This window comes from Schistocerca nitens, chromosome 5, assembly GCF_023898315.1.
Source record: "Schistocerca nitens isolate TAMUIC-IGC-003100 chromosome 5, iqSchNite1.1, whole genome shotgun sequence".
Classification (NCBI taxonomy): domain Eukaryota; kingdom Metazoa; phylum Arthropoda; class Insecta; order Orthoptera; family Acrididae; genus Schistocerca; species Schistocerca nitens.
In genome coordinates this window covers 661,390,321-661,407,953 of record NC_064618.1, presented here as the reverse complement: position 1 = coordinate 661,407,953, position 17,633 = coordinate 661,390,321, and the positions used below count along the sequence as shown (strand labels likewise).

At 43.2% G+C, this 17,633-nt stretch overlaps 1 protein-coding gene across 1 annotated transcript in view; it reads right to left on the bottom strand.

Annotated features, from left to right (window-relative positions):
• Positions 1–17,633, bottom strand: part of LOC126260646 (galanin receptor type 2-like) — a 305,639-nt gene that overhangs the window by 102,196 nt on the left and 185,810 nt on the right. Inside the window, 1 exon segment of the mRNA XM_049957983.1 lies at positions 16,243–16,423. Within this exon segment, the coding sequence (XP_049813940.1) occupies positions 16,243–16,423 (181 nt within the window).

Here is a 17,633-nt window from a genome sequence, read left to right as displayed (position 1 = left end):
TTAGTGAATTCCGTGGAAGTGCTTATTCCACTAAAGAGTGGAAAAAGAATCTGATATATGGCCATCCATAATAGCTACAATCATATTTTAATGCACACGTATCTTTCCTTAGTTGTTGTAAACATTCCAAATAGTCATTTAAATTGTAATTTGACCACTAGAAGATTGTCCAGGGCCCGAAACTATTTACAGCATTTTTTCTGTTTGAGGATTCTTTCAACAACTCACAGTATCTATCATGGATAATACGTTATTACTAATTTCTCGCGCGTACATTCGGTACCAAGAAAGATACTTTTTGTAATTATGAGCGTTGAAGGGTTGTATTATTGTTTTGCACTTTTAGAGCCTATTACCTCATGGAATGACATTCATATTTATAGACTTGGGAAACAAAACTACACGAATAAGTATGGCTGTATCGTTACGTACTGGTGAGGTCTTAGAGTCGAACCACGCGAATTAAATAGCGTTTTCATTGACAGATGCTGATTATAGTTCCCTGGAAATTATAAAAAGGAAGGCGTCTGTTTCATTTTAATATTTCTCGAGCACAGGTTCATTGTCCTATTATTGTTCACCTATCCGAAATTCTTGAATGTCTTTTTGTTCAGATTAACTGTGTTTGTAATAATAAAAAAGCATTGATGTGCCTTGAGTTGGTAAATTGAGAACATATCTAGTTCATAACGATGGTCTATTATTATTTAGAGCGTAGTGATGTTTATTCGTCTGCTGCACTCGGCTGATTTTAAAAGGGATTCGATCAGAACAAATCACCATTACTAATTTGGGAAGAAATGGAAAGCTTTTCAGCGAAAGTTTGAGAACTTCTTAAAAGCCATTAACGTTGGCTGCTTGTAGAGCAGCTTATGGTAATAAATGAGAAGTAATTTGTAGAACTTGTGCTCGAATAAATGAAGATTTCATCAAGAGGGGAAGAAAGGAAAAGGAATAATGCATTAGCAGCTCTAATTCGATGAGAATACAAGAGGACATTCCGTGATTCCTGAAGCGTTGTAGGGGCTTTTTGTTAAGTCTTACGTTTCACTGTCAGAACAAGGTATATATTAATTCAGCATTGTAACGGGAAAAGACATGGACGCTCATTAATCTCTGCACAATTCGGACGTAAAGGAATTTATGTGACAGGGTCCGATATAAATCAGACCATGTTAAAAGAATAATACACAAAAGCAGTAAACAGAATTGGGTTGAAAGTTTCGTTGTTCTGCCCGTGAAATATTTTTCGTATCGTTACGGAATCTGAAAGCAGTGGATGATACTGCTACAAAGAGTAAAACAGCCGAAACGGAGATTAGTGAAAAATTGTAAAGCCTCGGACTAAATGTGAATATCTGTATGTGATGCGTTTATAAGTCATCTGCACAATAATGAGAAATATTTGTAAGCTTTCAATGCTGCAGTCACTTTTCATAAAAGTATTCTAAACTGCAGACCGCGTCTTACTTCAAAATGGTGATACAACGTTTCGGCCAGTATTGCAGATGGTCCTCATCGTTTATGCACTACACACATATTACAGCAACTCAGAACAATATAATGGAAGATATACGATCACATTAGCGTCCGGTTTGCTCAGTTAGCGGATTGTTCGACAAAAACGCAGTACGTCTCTCGTCCAGTCATAGCTGAACAAAGGCGACATTCGAAGAATAGCAGCTTGCAGTTTCATGTCTTCCTCTTCGGTGTGGTCCAGAAGCCTTGAACCATGATACAGAGGGTGAGACAGATAAAACTGGACATCGTTAACATGTTTCAAGAGGTGCACTTTTCGTTAAGAGGTAGTCGACAATGTGGCGAATTTTCTGATGAGCCGGAGTTATCTTTAACGGTAATAGTTGCCGATTGACGCAGACATTCAGAAAGAGGGGTACATCATCAATGGACCATGGTGAAATAGTAACGAAAAAAAGCGCCGCCAACTACTATCCCGCTGTCCCGCAGACGAGGCCCCACACACGTCTCCCGTGCTGTGCCAAGTATCAGCTAACGCGTGTGTCAGGTACCGTTAGGGTGTTTATTATTATTACTGTCTTATCAACTACTCTAACTTTTCACCTTGAGCACTGGTAGACGCTACAAGCCGATACCGGACAGATGATAGTGCACGTCAGAAATTCTGGACGTGTGGGGAGTCGCATTGTCCTGCTGGGATTGTCCAAGTCCGTCGGAATGCACAATTGACATGAATGGATGCAGGTGATCAGAACGTACGTGTCACCTGTCAGAGTCGTATCTAGACGTATCAGTGGTCCAATATCACTCCAACTGTACACGCTCCACACCATTACGGAGCTTCCATCAGCTTGAACAGTCCCCTGTTGACATGCAGGTCCATGGATTCATGAGGTTGTCTCCACGTCCGTACATGTCCAATCGCTTGATACAATTTGAAACGAGACTCGTCCGGCCAGGCAACATGTTTCCAGACATCAACAGTCCATCGTCGATGTTGTCGAGCTCAAACTAGGCGTAAAGCTTTGTGTCGTGCAGTCATCTAGGGTACACGAGTGGGCCTTCGGTTCCGAAAGGCCACATCGGTGATGTTTCGTTGGATGGTTCGCGCGCTGACACTTGTTGGTGGCCAAGCACTGAAATCAGCAGCAATTTGCGGAAGCGTTGCACTTCTGTCACGCTGAATGATTCTCTTCAGTCGTCGTTGGTCCCGTTCTTGCAGGATATTTCTCCTGCAGCAGCGATGTCGGAGATTAGATGTTTCGCCATATTCCTGATATTCACGGTACGCTCGAGAAATGATAGTTCGGGAAAATTCTCACTTCATTGCTACCTCAGAGATGTGTCGCATCATTCGCGCGTCGACTATAATACCACGTTCAGACTTACTTAAATCTTGATAACCTGCCATTGTAGCAGCAGTTCCCCATGTAACAACTGCGCCAGACACATGTTGTTTTAAATAGGCGTTGCCGACCGGTGCCTTCTTACATATCTCTATTTTTGAATATGCATGTCTGTACCAGTTTCTTTGGCGCTTCAGTATACAAAAATGTTGTTGTTGGAGCACAGATCTGCAAAATATATTCCTTGGACGATTCATTCCAAAGGTTTTTCATGATGGCGTGTCTGGCAGGTTTTTTTTAGAATGGCAGCGAAAAGGTCGACTGGTCGATACCTAAGTTCGAGATGTTAGTTTTTAATTTCTATAGGGACGGTCTCATTTTTAAATTCACGTTGATGAGTTAGGGCATAGAAATCATGATATCAAAGAGCTTTCGACGTATGAGCTTTCTGCCTATGACAAATTATAACAGTTTAAAACACAAGCATCATCTTATTGCGAGTTTCATAAAGTAAGTGATGTATATAATACGAGGCGTAGTCAAAAGGTTTGAATTATCACACTGAAAAATAAACTTATGTAATTAATTTTTTGTTATTTGCTCGTAAACGTCTGCTGCCCTCGTTTAAATTGAAATCCCCGCATCACAGTACCGTAGCACGCCGCTAGAGCTGAAACAAATTATCACAATCCATTGATAAAGGCAGTATCGCGTGGTACGTGGCTTTCTGTATTCAAAGGAGATCAACACTGTAATAATCCATACTGAGCGGGTCCAAGTGTGTGTCGACACTGCATCATCATATGAACCAGTGGTTGGTGGCGGAGACAATTGTAGTGTGGTCAAACAAGTCAAAAAGTTGCGGAACGAAGTGGCTGACCAGTCGTATGTGAAGAATCGGGAACTCAAAAGAAGCGAAGGCCCCGGAGCTCAGAGACAGGTCGGTCACAATGGAGGCGACAGTGAAAAATGTGAAATATCAGTCCTATATAACCTTTCAACATTTCGGACGACATTTTGAACATGATAAAAGTCCCCGCGCTCGGGGTACCGCGACTGCTCACACACATTCCGTAAGTCCACCGGACCAAGACAGGATCGGAAATGTTGCAGTTGTGTCACGAAAATCCATTTGACCTCTTTTGACAGCATGGACGAGTGCTGACCTGCATACTAACGAGAAAAGTGTACTGTGAAAACATATAGGTTCACCACCGCTGAAAAACGCGAAACTTCGAGCAACGTAGGGCAAAGTGATGCTGAGTACTTCTTTTTTTTTTTTGGACTGTTGTGGAGTAGTGCTAACAGATCATGCTGGTAAGGCGGAAAGCATCACCGATTATATTACTTTAATGTTGTAATGAGGTTACGACTGTCAAAACGAAGAGTCTAGGAAACCTATCGAAGTGTGTTAATTTGCTCGCTCACAAGGCCTCAGATCGTTCTCCACAAGATAAACTGACACATGGTGCTTCTCTGGCCTACCAAAATTTTGCTTCACCATGCCCCAGTGCCTTCCGTATTATCTTGACATGGCATACAACACTATCTTCCTCTTTCATCAGGAGAAGAACCCAAAGGTTGGTGGGCTTCTGAAGAATGACGATGAAGCGATGTCCGAGGTAGAATGTTTACTGAACTGCCAAAATATACGTTTCTGACAACCAAGATTTCCGCCAAGTCATACATGGTTGGGCAAAATGTGACGCATAGAAGTATGTACAGTATATGTAGAGAAGGACTAACTCCATCACTATGTTTCATGGCCGCTGCTTGATTTTTTTCGAATGGTAATTTGAAACTTTATCCCTCGTATTTTTATATGACAGTCGTGAAACTAATTACGAAATTTAATTCAAGCTGTATTCCAAATATTTAAAATGTATAAATTGTGTGTGTGCACTGGGGCTTGTCAGGGCACGGAATTGTAAAGGAATACTCTTAGGAGTATGTAGTTTTCCAAAGTCATAGGAAACAGGACACAAGACGCAAGACCCACTTCTCGGTTAGTAAATCAGAAGTATAGGCTGCAGAGAAGTAGCGCTTACAACAGGGTGCCAGGCGCGCTGGAATAATACACCTCAGTGGGCTGTAGCGTGGTAGGTACTGTCTGGAAAGGGTTTCAAGCAGAGTTAACTTAGCTGCAGTGACAGGCCAGAGAGATGTACACAGGAGTTCGGTGGATTGATGAAGGTGATCATCGTCTGACGCTACCGTTATCAAAACTTTTAAGCAGACTGTTACGTATAAACCAATAAAATAAAGTCCCGGCCCGCCTGAATTATAATAAGACAGTTCTGTTTAAGTAGCTGTAATTATGTAGTTAGTGACCGTCATTATTCTCTTCTTATTCTTACCTGGAATAATAACTTGCACCTATTCTAATTACAGCTATCACGGTGGTAATGAAATAATCCTAGAACTACAATCAAACGGGGCCACTAAATTTGATAACAATATTAAGAAGTTTACTGTAATAATTAAATTTAACTTTCTTGGTCATTAAGCTGAGTCAGTAAGTAAAGTACTTTTTATAGACCTACAGTCCTGAAATCAGGCAGTTATTAGAGCCCGGTGACTATTATGGATTTGTTTACCAATTATTATTGTGTTACGATATTTTTCGTTATCTTTCAATCACTTTTATGTGTCTGTGATTTCACTCAATTGATATGTTTGTTAGTAGACATGCAACGTCCATACACTGAAGTACTCCTGAATTGAAATATAGATAACTGTGACCAGATTCTTACGAAATATTTCCGTGTTTACATGATCTAGTGTGGCAGTCTTTTCAGTTTCTTCTTTAGATGAAGCACGCAGAAGATTACATGTCCATTTTTTGTTATGGCGCTGTATACTGAAAGTTGCTTCATTATGGCACGAAGGTAGCAAACTAACGCATCGGCTTGTTAGTTATGCGGAAAGCTATGTCGGAAGGCGAATTTCTTTACTTACTGCAACAATATGGCAGAACTGGTGTTGACGTCTACCGTACAGCTTCCATTTGCATTGCCTGCCAGCCATAGAGGTAAACACTATTCAGTATAAAAACAAAAATCAAAAACCTACGGGCCTCAGGTATGTTTTCTGCAATGGTGTACACCACAATGACCTTTGCTTAGAAATGTAATGATTTTGCATGGCAATATTTATTTGGTTTTTGTATACACCAGTGCCGGCTGAGATTTCAGCTTGTGCCATGCTTTAGATCGTGTGCCATAGCACTCAGGCTGACTGCACATTTCCTCCACCACTGAAAGTGGGGAGGTTTCTATCTTTTTTTTCTTTTTTTGCGCGCTGAACACATAATATAATTTCTGTTTGGTGCAAACTGTCAGCATATGCACAGATGCGGACACGTAATCCTGATGTATTAGTTTCATAATGTAAAAGAGGTTTTTCGCACGCACATGTTGATCTAAATATTGTAACACTTTTGCAACCTCATTATGGAGATGTGGAAAATCTACTTGAGGAAAACAGTACAGATGTGCCGGTCAGTTTTAACGTAAAATGATTTGATCAGTTCCGTCTGGACACCCACAGGGGCACTTTCAACTGAAAAGGCAAATGGTGTAGGACACAGTTCGAAAGTAGGTGTAAGATTGACCGTGTCTTCGATACGTCTATAAATGTGGCCTTGTAATGCTTTCAAGACCACAATGAATTCTTAATACCTCGTTCTTTTTTTTATGCCAGTGAGCGTAGGGAAATCGACTGTTCTCAATAAATGAAGCATACAGTCAACCATTTGGCTGTATACCTTATTCACTGAGAGTTTATTTACGTTGGTGCTCTCAGCCATGTTTAAAACTGTGTAGTGGACTGTGCTTTCTCTCAGAGTTTGCCCTGATACAGTACGATTTTCCTTTCAAATGCATCCCTGTCAAACCAGCAATAAGTTGCTTATCGGCCTGTAATGTCTTACTGTGAACGTGTGCAGTCAAGTCCACTTACAATGCGAGGTCTGAAATCCATTCGGATGTTCTAAATTTCGTTTTGGGTCTCCACTGAACTAAAATCGACAAATTTGTTGCAGGCATACCTCTTTACTTCATCAACGTACTTTGCAGAAATATATAAAGTCTCCTTACTCTTCGTTCAGTTCCATCGAAAACCGTTGCAACTGACAGGGGAATAATGGGTGTGACTACAGAAAATTTACTGTTCGTACCACAAATCCATTCGTGTGCTTTATGCCTGCAAATTTAGCGTGAAGTGCTTCTTGATATAATTTACGGAATCCATTGATTATTCGACTGCATAATAGATATTGCGAATTCTCACCCCTCTCTCCCGTCACTCCTACTCATTTTTAAACGCTTGTAACGGTAGATCGAAAGACTGCCTCTTTGTGAGCAAGCAGTCACTGCTCCTGTGAACGTCCTTCATATCATGAATAAATAAAGAAGGGTAAACAGCGCTGACGTTACAACTGTGTCGAACTGAAGAGAGTCGTACCGAGCGAAAAACACCGCAACACAATACCAGGTACTTCCGAGAAGGCCTGAGGAAAAGCGAGCCTCGACCCGTTCGCGTCCCACCATTGGGCTTGCGTGCGGTTTGTCCCACTATGGCCATTCCTGGTAAACGTAATACACTCCTGGAAATTGAAATAAGAACACCGTGAATTCATTGTCCCAGGAAGGGGAAACTTTATTGACACATTCCTGGGGTCAGATACATCACATGATCACACTGACAGAACCACAGGCACATAGACACAGGCAACAGAGCATGCGCAATGTCGGCACTAGTACAGTGTATATCCACCTTTCGCAGCAATGAAGGCTGCTATTCTCCCATGGAGACGATCGTAGAGATGCTGGATGTAGTCCATTTCCACCTGGCGCCTCAGTTGGACCAGCGTTCGTGCTGGACGTGCAGACCGCGTGAGACGACGCTTCATCCAGTCCCAAACATGCTCAATGGGGGACAGATCCGGAGATCTTGCTGGCCAGGGTAGTTGACTTACACCTTCTAGAGCACGTTGGGTGGCACGGGATACATGCGGACGTGCATTGTCCTGTTGGAACAGCAAGTTCCCTTGCCGGTCTAGGAATGGTAGAACGATGGGTTCGATGACGGTTTGGATGTACCGTGCACTATTCAGTGTCCCCTCGACGATCACCAGTGGTGTACGGCCAGTGTAGGAGATCGCTCCCCACACCATGATGCCGGGTGTTGGCCCTGTGTGCCTCGGTCGTATGCAGTCCTGATTGTGGCGCTCACCTGCACGGCGCCAAACACGCATACGACCATCATTGGCACCAAGGCAGAAGCGACTCTCATCGCTGAAGACGACACGTCTCCATTCGTCCCTCCATTCACGCCTGTCGCGACACCACTGGAGGCGGGCTGCACGATGTTGGGGCGTGAGCGGAAGACGGCCTAACGGTGTGCGGGACCGTAGCCCAGCTTCATGGAGACGGTTGCGAATGGTCCTCGCCGATACCCCAGGAGCAACAGTGTCCCTAATTTGCTGGGAAGTGGCGGTGCGGTCCCCTACGGCACTGCGTAGGATCCTACGGTCTTGGCGTGCATCCGTGCGTCGCTGCGGTCCGGTCCCAGGTCGACGGGCACGTGCACCTTCCGCCGACCACTGGCGACAACATCGATGTACTGTGGAGACCTCACGCCCCACGTGTTGAGCAATTCGGCGGTACGTCCACCCGGCCTCCCGCATGCCCACTATACGCCCTCGCTCAAAGTCCGTCAACTGCACATACGGTTCACGTCCACGCTGTCGCGGCATGCTACCAGTGTTAAAGACTGCGATGGAGCTCCGTATGCCACGGCAAACTGGCTGACACTGACGGCGGCGGTGCACAAATGCTGCGCAGCTAGCGCCATTCGACGGCCAACACCGCGGTTCCTGGTGTGTCCGCTGTGCCGTGCGTGTGATCATTGCTTGTACAGCCCTCTCGCAGTGTCCGGAGCAAGTATGGTGGGTCTGACACACCGGTGTCAATGTGTTCTTTTTTCCATTTCCAGGAGTGTACAATCACTGTGTGAGCAAATAGATCGAATTAGGCTGTTGTTGAAATGAATGATGACAAGTGGCCTCAGTGGACAAACAAGCTGAGAAAATAGCAATCGGTAAAGACACTAACGAGCCAAAAGCCTTGCCGCAGTGGTTCTCGTCAGATTACTGAAGTTAAGTTTTGTTGGGCTTGGCTAGCACTTCGATGAGTGACCGTCCGGTCTGCCGAGTGCTGTGGCATGCAGGGTGCACTCAACCCTTGGGAGGCAAACTTAGGAACTGCTTGACGGAGAAGCAGCGGCTCCGGTCACTAAAACGGCCAGAGAGGGTGTGCTGACCTTATTCTCCTCCATATCTGCATCCAGTGACAGCAATAGGCTGAGGATGACAGTACCAATTAGCCTTCTGAAGCCTCTTCGGATGGAGTTTAGAGTATATACAATAATGAGCCATAATATTACGACCATTACTCCGATGACTGTGCAGGCTTTTGATACAGTAAGGATGTTATATAAGCAGAACACACGTGATTAGGGATTCGTTCTAGTGACGTTATTGTTCGCAAATGGGGAAGGTAATTGATATAGTGACTGACGGTAGAGTGTCATCGTATGGTGGATGGGAATGAGCATCTAGGAAGTGGTGAAGCTGGTCCGCTGTTCGTGCAGTACTTTCGACAGTAATTATCGACTGTGATGTAACCGATCAGGAGGTGATACATGCTACGCATTTACGAGGTATGTGAGCATCGCCTGATGCGACACGACACCAGCATCTCCTGCCAGACGAGCCGTAAGGATTTTGTAAGGAACACATCATCAATTGCTGCAGCTCGTTGTACAGGCGTTTATAGCTATGAAAAATCTTCAAAACTTCGTCATGCTGCTTCAGGGCAGCTTATGCGCCTTCGATTCCCCTCTATCAGCTACTTGTACATGCGTTTACGTGTCACACATGGAACTTCTCCGGTCATACCGTTGGATCTGACGTTCCATGTGATGGTGAGTAAGAACACATTAACGCAGCGACTGGTTCCAGGAGGCATCCTTCAACGTTTCGTCCTTGGACCAACTCTTTACATGTAGTACTAGGGATAGGCAAAAAAAATTTATATCAAAATATCGGTATTTCCTTAAAATAATGTCGATAAATGTCGCCGATACACGTATTGTCAATATATCTATAAATCGATATCTAATACTGAATATCGAAAGCGATATTTTGATTTTATGTGTTTTCTTGAACCATAGACACTATAGTTTCTTGCCCATTCCAAAGACTACTAATGATTGCAATTTAACAGTAAATGTCTCACTATGGGCTTAATTTACTTTCATATTCAGTATTACAAATGAGTTCCAGATTTTAACATGAATGCATCGATACTGCATATTCATGAAAGCTTTTTACTTCCGTGTGTCACTTGTACTATTGCAAGTGATAGGTACAAGGTGCAAAATGCCCACATTTGGTAATGCCACTGCCTGCATCAAGCTACGAGGCAGAATGTGTGCTTCTCTTACTGCCTGACTGCTTGGATCAAAAATAGATACACGCACAGTAAAAGTAACGTACAAGCGACACAAAACTCATGCACATTACTGCATTGGTATTTAATGAAAAAGGGACTTTGTCTGAAATATTTATGGTAAGTACAATATTTCATGCTCAGAATACGTATCAGAAGTACTTTACTTTCAAGAAGCCAAGACTTCTCTCCAGTCAGCCATTTCGCATCTGATGTCTCGTCATTTTTGAGGCACGTCTGGCACGAATAATATTACCAAGAACGGCCCATCTCAATGTGGCATATCGTATGGCGCGTGCCATTTATTAACGATATGGAGAAGAATATTGAAGAATATTGAAACCTGACGCCCTCCTACCAGTTACGTCACTAGATGTTTAGGTGCTCTGCTATTGTTAGCTGGATATCGTGACGTGACATACTATATACAGCTAAACTGAACATAGTGTCAGTGCATAGTGGGACACAGTCCCCACTATGTTACATGTGTACCTGTAGTTTTGTGCGAAAAAGTCAATGTTCAAATAACAGTGTTTGGCCAGGTTGAGTTTCCAAAGCAACTATTTCTGCAGGGTAAATACTAAACAAAGACTTCTGTTATGTCTATCGGTGATGAGTTTTGGTTTCATTTTTCATTAATAACCATAAACTGGGACTACGTTTCCACGTTTTCTTTCTCTTCTGCCTGTTTCATTTTTACCTCATACTGCAAAGAAAGTTTTTGAAACTACTCTGAAATATGAGCTTGCATCTCTAGTTTCATAATGAGTGGACAGATGACAATTTAGTTAAGTGTTTATGCACAAAGAATATGAAAAACAGGTTTGGCGAAGTTACTGGCAAACTGGTCAACTTTGCCACTTGTGCTAAAATCGATGGAAATCACTACAAAAATTACAAAAAATGGAGTTTAAAGCATTAAAAACAATTTACCAATTAGTATTAAACAATTTATTGTGAAGACAGTTACAAGGAATTTTGTACAGAGAGACACACAAAAATTCAAATGTACATGGTTATAAGTTAAAAGAAAAGTTTGACTTTTCATCAGAAAAGAAAAAATTCCCACAACTTTGACTGTAAGTAGGATTACTTATGCGCACAATGTTTTTACATTCAGGGATGCCTCATCTGGCACATCTGGAAAGTGCCCTCTGTATACGACACCTCGAACTCCCGTCCTCCGTATAATTGTATACGTTATATACGTTAACAAAGAAAATGCTAGACACTTTTTATATTGTCAAGAATTGTACCACAACAGACATTCCAAGCTTTAGTCGTGTAAGATCCTCAAATATCCTGGTATTCACTTCGTTATGTTCACGAGTGATTGATAATATTGATACCTGTGTGCTCCCAATTCGGTTCTAATAAGGCCTGGCATTTTAATGGCCTGTACAGAGACCCAAAATGCTTGGTTTAAAAGAAGTGCGAACGAGGTAAGAAAAAGGTAAGATTCTAGATTGGCAAAGTTGTCACATTTTTACCAATCTTCCTGGTGCGACATTGCCAAGTTATATTACTGTATTAGATACACCATATGATTTTATTTCTAAAAGTGATTCTGAAACGTCATTATATACTGCACCGAAGGAAAGAAATTGTTTTCACTTACGTTAGAATGAGTGGGCAAGGCAGACACTTTTGTAGACTGCCAGAAAACGCGTGTTCCACAAACCGAAATAAAAACCACTGACAAATACCAATAAACAGTAAACAGCCATAAAATGCGTCTCAAATCTATCGTTCATTGTTCGCCCTGTGCAATGAAAGAATTGACTTCTCTCTACTGGATGATTAAGGAACTTGGAATGGTGCCAAATATAATCTTATTAAAAAACTGGCAGTATTGCCCTGATGGGCAAAGTTGTCCCAGTTTACGTTAGTTTTTTAAGTAAGTGATTTTGTAATAAATTGTTTGTTTTTTGTTGGTTAATGTTGGATGTAATAAAGTATCTGTCAATTTTTAAATGTTTGTTGCTCATTTCTGTAACTTTGGTCAATTTTTTTAAAGTCCTGTAAATGTTGAAAATATCGATCGATGTATCGAAACATCGATATTTTTGTCCCGTTAATAACTACATCTACATGGATACTCTGCAAATCAGATTTAAGTGCCTGGAAGTTCTCTATTATTCCAAGCTCGTATAGCGCGCTGAAAGAACGAATACCTATATCTTTCCGTGCGAGCTCTGATTTCCCTTATTTTATCATGGTGATCCTTTCTCCCTATGTAGGTCGGTGTCAACAAAGTATTTTCGCATTCGGAGGAGAAAGATGGTGATTGGAATTTCGTGAGAAGATTTCGTGGCAACAAAAAACGCCTCTGTTTCAATAATGTGCACCCCAATTCCTGTATCATTTCAGTGACACTCTCTTCCCCATTTCGCGATAATACAAAACGTGCTGCTCTTCTTTGAACTTTATCAAAGTACTCCGTCAATCCTGTCTAGTAAGTATCCCACTCCGTGCAGCAGTATTCTAAAACAGCACGAACAAGCGTAGTGTAGGCAGTCTCCCTAGTAGGTCTGTTACATTTTCTAAGTGTCCTGCCAATAAAACGCAGTCCTGGGTTAGCCTTCCCCACAACATTTGTATGTGTTCCTTCCAATTTCAGTTGTTCGTAATTGTAATTCCTAGGTATTTAGTTGAATTTACGGCCTTTAGATTTGACTGATTTATCGCGTAACCGATATTGAACAGATTCCTTTAGTGGATGACCACACACGTTTCGTTATTTAGGGTGATTGCCAATTTTCGCACCATACACACATCTTTTCAAAATTGTTTCGCTATTTTTTGATCTTATGATGACTTTATTAGTCGATAAACGACAGAGTCATCTGCAAACAACCTAAGACGGCTGCTCAGATTGTCTGCCAAATCGTTTGTATAGATAAGGAACAGCAAAGGGCCTGTAACACTACTTTGGGGAACGCCAGAAATCACTTCTGTTTTATTCGATGGCTTTCCGTCAAATAATACGAACTGTGACTTCTCTGACAGGAAATCACGAATCCATTCACATAACTGAGACGATATTGCACAAGCACGTGTATGTACAGGGTCAAAAGCCTTCTGGAAATCCAGAAATACGGAATCAATCTGAAATCCCTTTTCAATAGCACTTCATGCGTATAAAGAGCTAGTTGTCTTTCATAAGAACGATGTTTTCTAAATCCATGCTGACTGTGTGTCAATAGACCGTTTTCTTCGAGGTAATTCATAATGTTCGAACATAATATATCTTCTAAAATTCGGGCCTGTAATTTATTGGATTACTCCTACTACCTTTCTTAAATATTGGTGTGACCTGTGCAACTTTCCAGTCTTCGGGTACGTATCTTCCGTCGAGTGAACGGTTGTATATGATTGTTAAGTATGGAGCTACTGCATCAGCATACTCTGAAAGGAACCTAACTGGTATACAGTCTGGACCAGAAGACTTGCTTTTATTAAGTGATTTAAGTTGCTTCACTAATCGGAGGACATTTACTTCTACGTTACTTATGTTGGCAGCTGTTGTTGATTCGAATTCTCGAATTTATGAAGGCATTTCGGAAGGCTATGTTTAGTAACTCTGCTTTGGCCGCACTCTCTTCGATAGTATCTCCATTGCCATCGCGCAGAAAAGGGATTTATTGTGTGATGTTTTACAAATAAATACCGATACAGTGTATATCCATACCTGTAAAAATTGTCGATCGCTATGTCATACACTGAGAACGTTACAAATACCATGAAGGAAGTTCTGCAGGCACAAAACACAACGTAATTAGCCACAAAACGCACACATAAACACAGCAGCTACGCTTCGAGCAAGTACTAGATAACTGCTTGAACAATGATGAGGATATCCTACAACACTGAAAAGTGCTAAATTGTTTTCATTATTCAGAGGCAGATCGTTAAACATATTTCATCGCCGGCTTGAGCGGAAGTTTAATAAAATGGCTCTGAGCACTATGGGACTCAACTGCTGAGGTCATTAGTCCCCTAGAACTTAGAACTAGTTAAACCTAACTAACCTAAGGACATCACAAACATCCATGCCCGAGGCAGGATTCGAACCTGCGACCGTAGCGGTCTTGCGGTTCCAGACTGCAGCGCCTTTAACCGCACGGCCACTTCGGCCGGCCGAAGTTTAATAGAAAAGCGTAATGGCAAGATATCTTAGCATTACGTCAAATCAGCAGCTGACGTATATCGTACGGATCAGAGGTGAAACACTGAATGGAATGAAAACACCTTAGCAAATAACAAATCCAGGATTCACGGCGCCACCACATCTTGACGTAATGACTTAATATGAAGCTCAGTGTTCGAGATCTCAGCAGTCTCATGGAGAAACACCGCGGAAAAATACTTAAAACCCAATTACTTGGGCTGAAACCGAGGTAAAGGTTTGTTTCATTACCGCAATCGAGGCTGATAGTTTCTTATATATTACAAACAAGTCGCTCTTTACACCCCACACTCTACCTACCTAGGACTTCCCATTCGGGTCAGTGACTGGTGCCGATATTCCTCGTCTTTGGGCGAGACTGCGGAAGAATTCTGGCACCTTCTTTATGATGAAACAAGTGTCAAACCCGGGCGACGTGTCCCAGTCGCTAGAAATTGTACTAGCATTCCCGAGGGTGGCGGTTCAAACCCGAATTGCGACATCCATTTAGGATTTCCGTGAATTAGCTAAACCCTTAAAAACAAATTCCTGGGTGGTTGTTTTGGAAAGGACAATGTCTGTTCGTTTTCCATTTTCCCTTCGATAAAATCTTTTGTTCCATCTATAGTGACAGTGTCGGCGTAATCTTCCTTTTCCTTGTGCTGCTTGGCACAGTATAGCACACGATGTGGAGAAACCCCTGGAACCGCCATGTTGCAGCTTCCTTGCACTTCGCTTTTGATGCAACGGCGCAAAGAGTTGTCGACACTAGAGAACATTGGACAAATGAGCAGGATTCGTTTTGCTGCCATGCAGTTTGACTTAATATACTCGTATCTTCGTTTACTTCCTCTACGGAATATAAGAAGTATGGTTTACTTTTCTACACCAGACCCACGACATGCCATTAAGTAAAAGCCTCAGTGTTCGACAGAACTGAGTTGCCATAACTGAGAAAATCTCAAGCAGGACCTTATGCTTGGGGCAGACTGAATACAATTATTATTCATTCTCAGATCAGTATGAACATTTTACGCAAACAACTAACAGGGGACTAAAAGAAATGGTACCTGACACAAAACAGCGTTCTGTGTTTGCGCTTTGTCCCAGATAATTTACGGCGACACTCTCAAACACTCAGCATAAAGCGCAGGATAGGTTTTTCTGAAAAAAAAACGAGTCACACACGTTGTTCAGGAGTTAATACTTAAACAATCCAGATTTTGGCTGTGACTTATATCAGCTTGGTATTTTAGGGAAGTATTCGACGAATATGTCTTGTAACCAAGTACGAGGGCCATCCAGAAATTCAGTTTCTCCACTTTTAAAAGAACCAAAAACCTGAGAAAACAAACAATTAATTCCGGTGGGTACAGTGCTTTGTGCAGTAAGAAACTTCATCACAAACCGAACCGAGCAGTCGGCTGGAAGAAGAATAAGAGCCGCCGTTTTCAGCTACTGCTGGAGCGCTGTTGACTGTTGAGGATATTTTCCCGACCGATACATTTTCGGCAAAATACATTCACTTAAAAAAGAAGTGGGGAGATTTAATTTCTGGGTGAGCCTTGCACTTCTGGAGAGCAACAGCAGCATGCCCCGAGATGCAAACTAAGCGAACTCCCGATGCTGTTAGGAAGCCTCTGTGGAGGGGTAATGTGGTTAGAGCCCGCCACGCCGCTAGGTAGTTAGCTGTGACAGTCCCCGCGCTAGCAGGTAGGCGGGCGTGTGTGCCTACCTGGTGAGGAGGGCGGCGAGCGCCCAGGCGAGCAGGCAGATGAGCAGCGCGCGCGCCTTGGTGCACACGTAGCCGGCCCGCAGCGGCTCGCAGATGGCGTAGTAGCGCTCGAAGCTGATGGCCAGGATGGTCAGCACCGACGCGTGCGCCACCGTCAGCTCCACGAACGGCACCGCCTTGCCTGCAACACAGCACGCCTCGTCAGTACCGATGGTTCAGATGGCTCTGAGCACTATGGGACTTAACATCTGAGGTCATCAGTCCCCTAGAACTTAGAACTACTTAAACCTAACTAACCTAAGGACATCACACACATCCATGCCCGAGGCAGGATTCGAACCTGCGACCGTAGTGGACACGCGGTTCCAGACTGAAGCGCCTAGAACCGCACGGCCACACCGGCCGGCGTCAGTACCAAGCCCAAGCGGGTATAGTCGAGATAACTAAGATGATCCCTGTCAACTCGTAGCGCTGTTGCCAGCTTTCAAAAGCGCTAACGTTTGCACGCGCAAACAGTAGCCGTTTACACAGCTGTGACAACACTGAAGCGTTGCCATAGAAACGTTTACAAAATCGCGTGCGCCACCGTCAGCTCCACGAACGGCAGGCAGTGTTTTGCCTCCAATACAACACATCTCAGTACCGAACCAAAGCGGATGTAGTCGCGATGGTGTAAGATGATCCCCTACAGCTCGTAACCGTTTACAGAGCTGTGACAACACGGAAGAGTTGCCATATAGAAGTTTTGAAAATCGCGTTGCATTGCTGGTTAGGCTGGACTGCGAAGCTGCCACGGGCAGCCAACTGCAACTGTAAGCGACCAACTTACGCCGTCTCAAGTACATATACGAGGGCAGTTCAATAAGTAATGCAACACATTTTTTTTTCTCGGCCAATTTTGGTTGAAAAAACCGGAAATTTCTTGTGGAATATTTTCAAACATTCCCACTTCGTCTCGTATAGTTTCATTGACTTCCGACAGGTGGTAGCGCTATACGGAGCTGTTAAAATGGCGTCTGTAACGGATGTGCGTTGCAAACAACGGGTAGTGATCGAGCTTCTTTTCGCGGAAAACCAGGGCATCTCAGATATTCATAGGCGCTTGCAGAATGTCTACGGTGATCTGGCACTGGACAAAAGCACGGTGAGTCGTTGGGCAAAGCGTGTGTCATCATCGCCGCAAGGTCAAGCAAGACTGTCTGATCTCCCGCGTGCGGGCCGGCCGTGCACAGCTGTGACTCCTGCAATGGCGGAGCATGCGAACACACTCGTTCGAGATGATCGACGGATCACCATCAAACAACTCAGTGCTCAACTTGACATCTCCGTTGGTAGTGCTGTCACAATTGTTCACCAGTTGGGATATTCAAAGGTTTGTTCCCGCTGGGTCC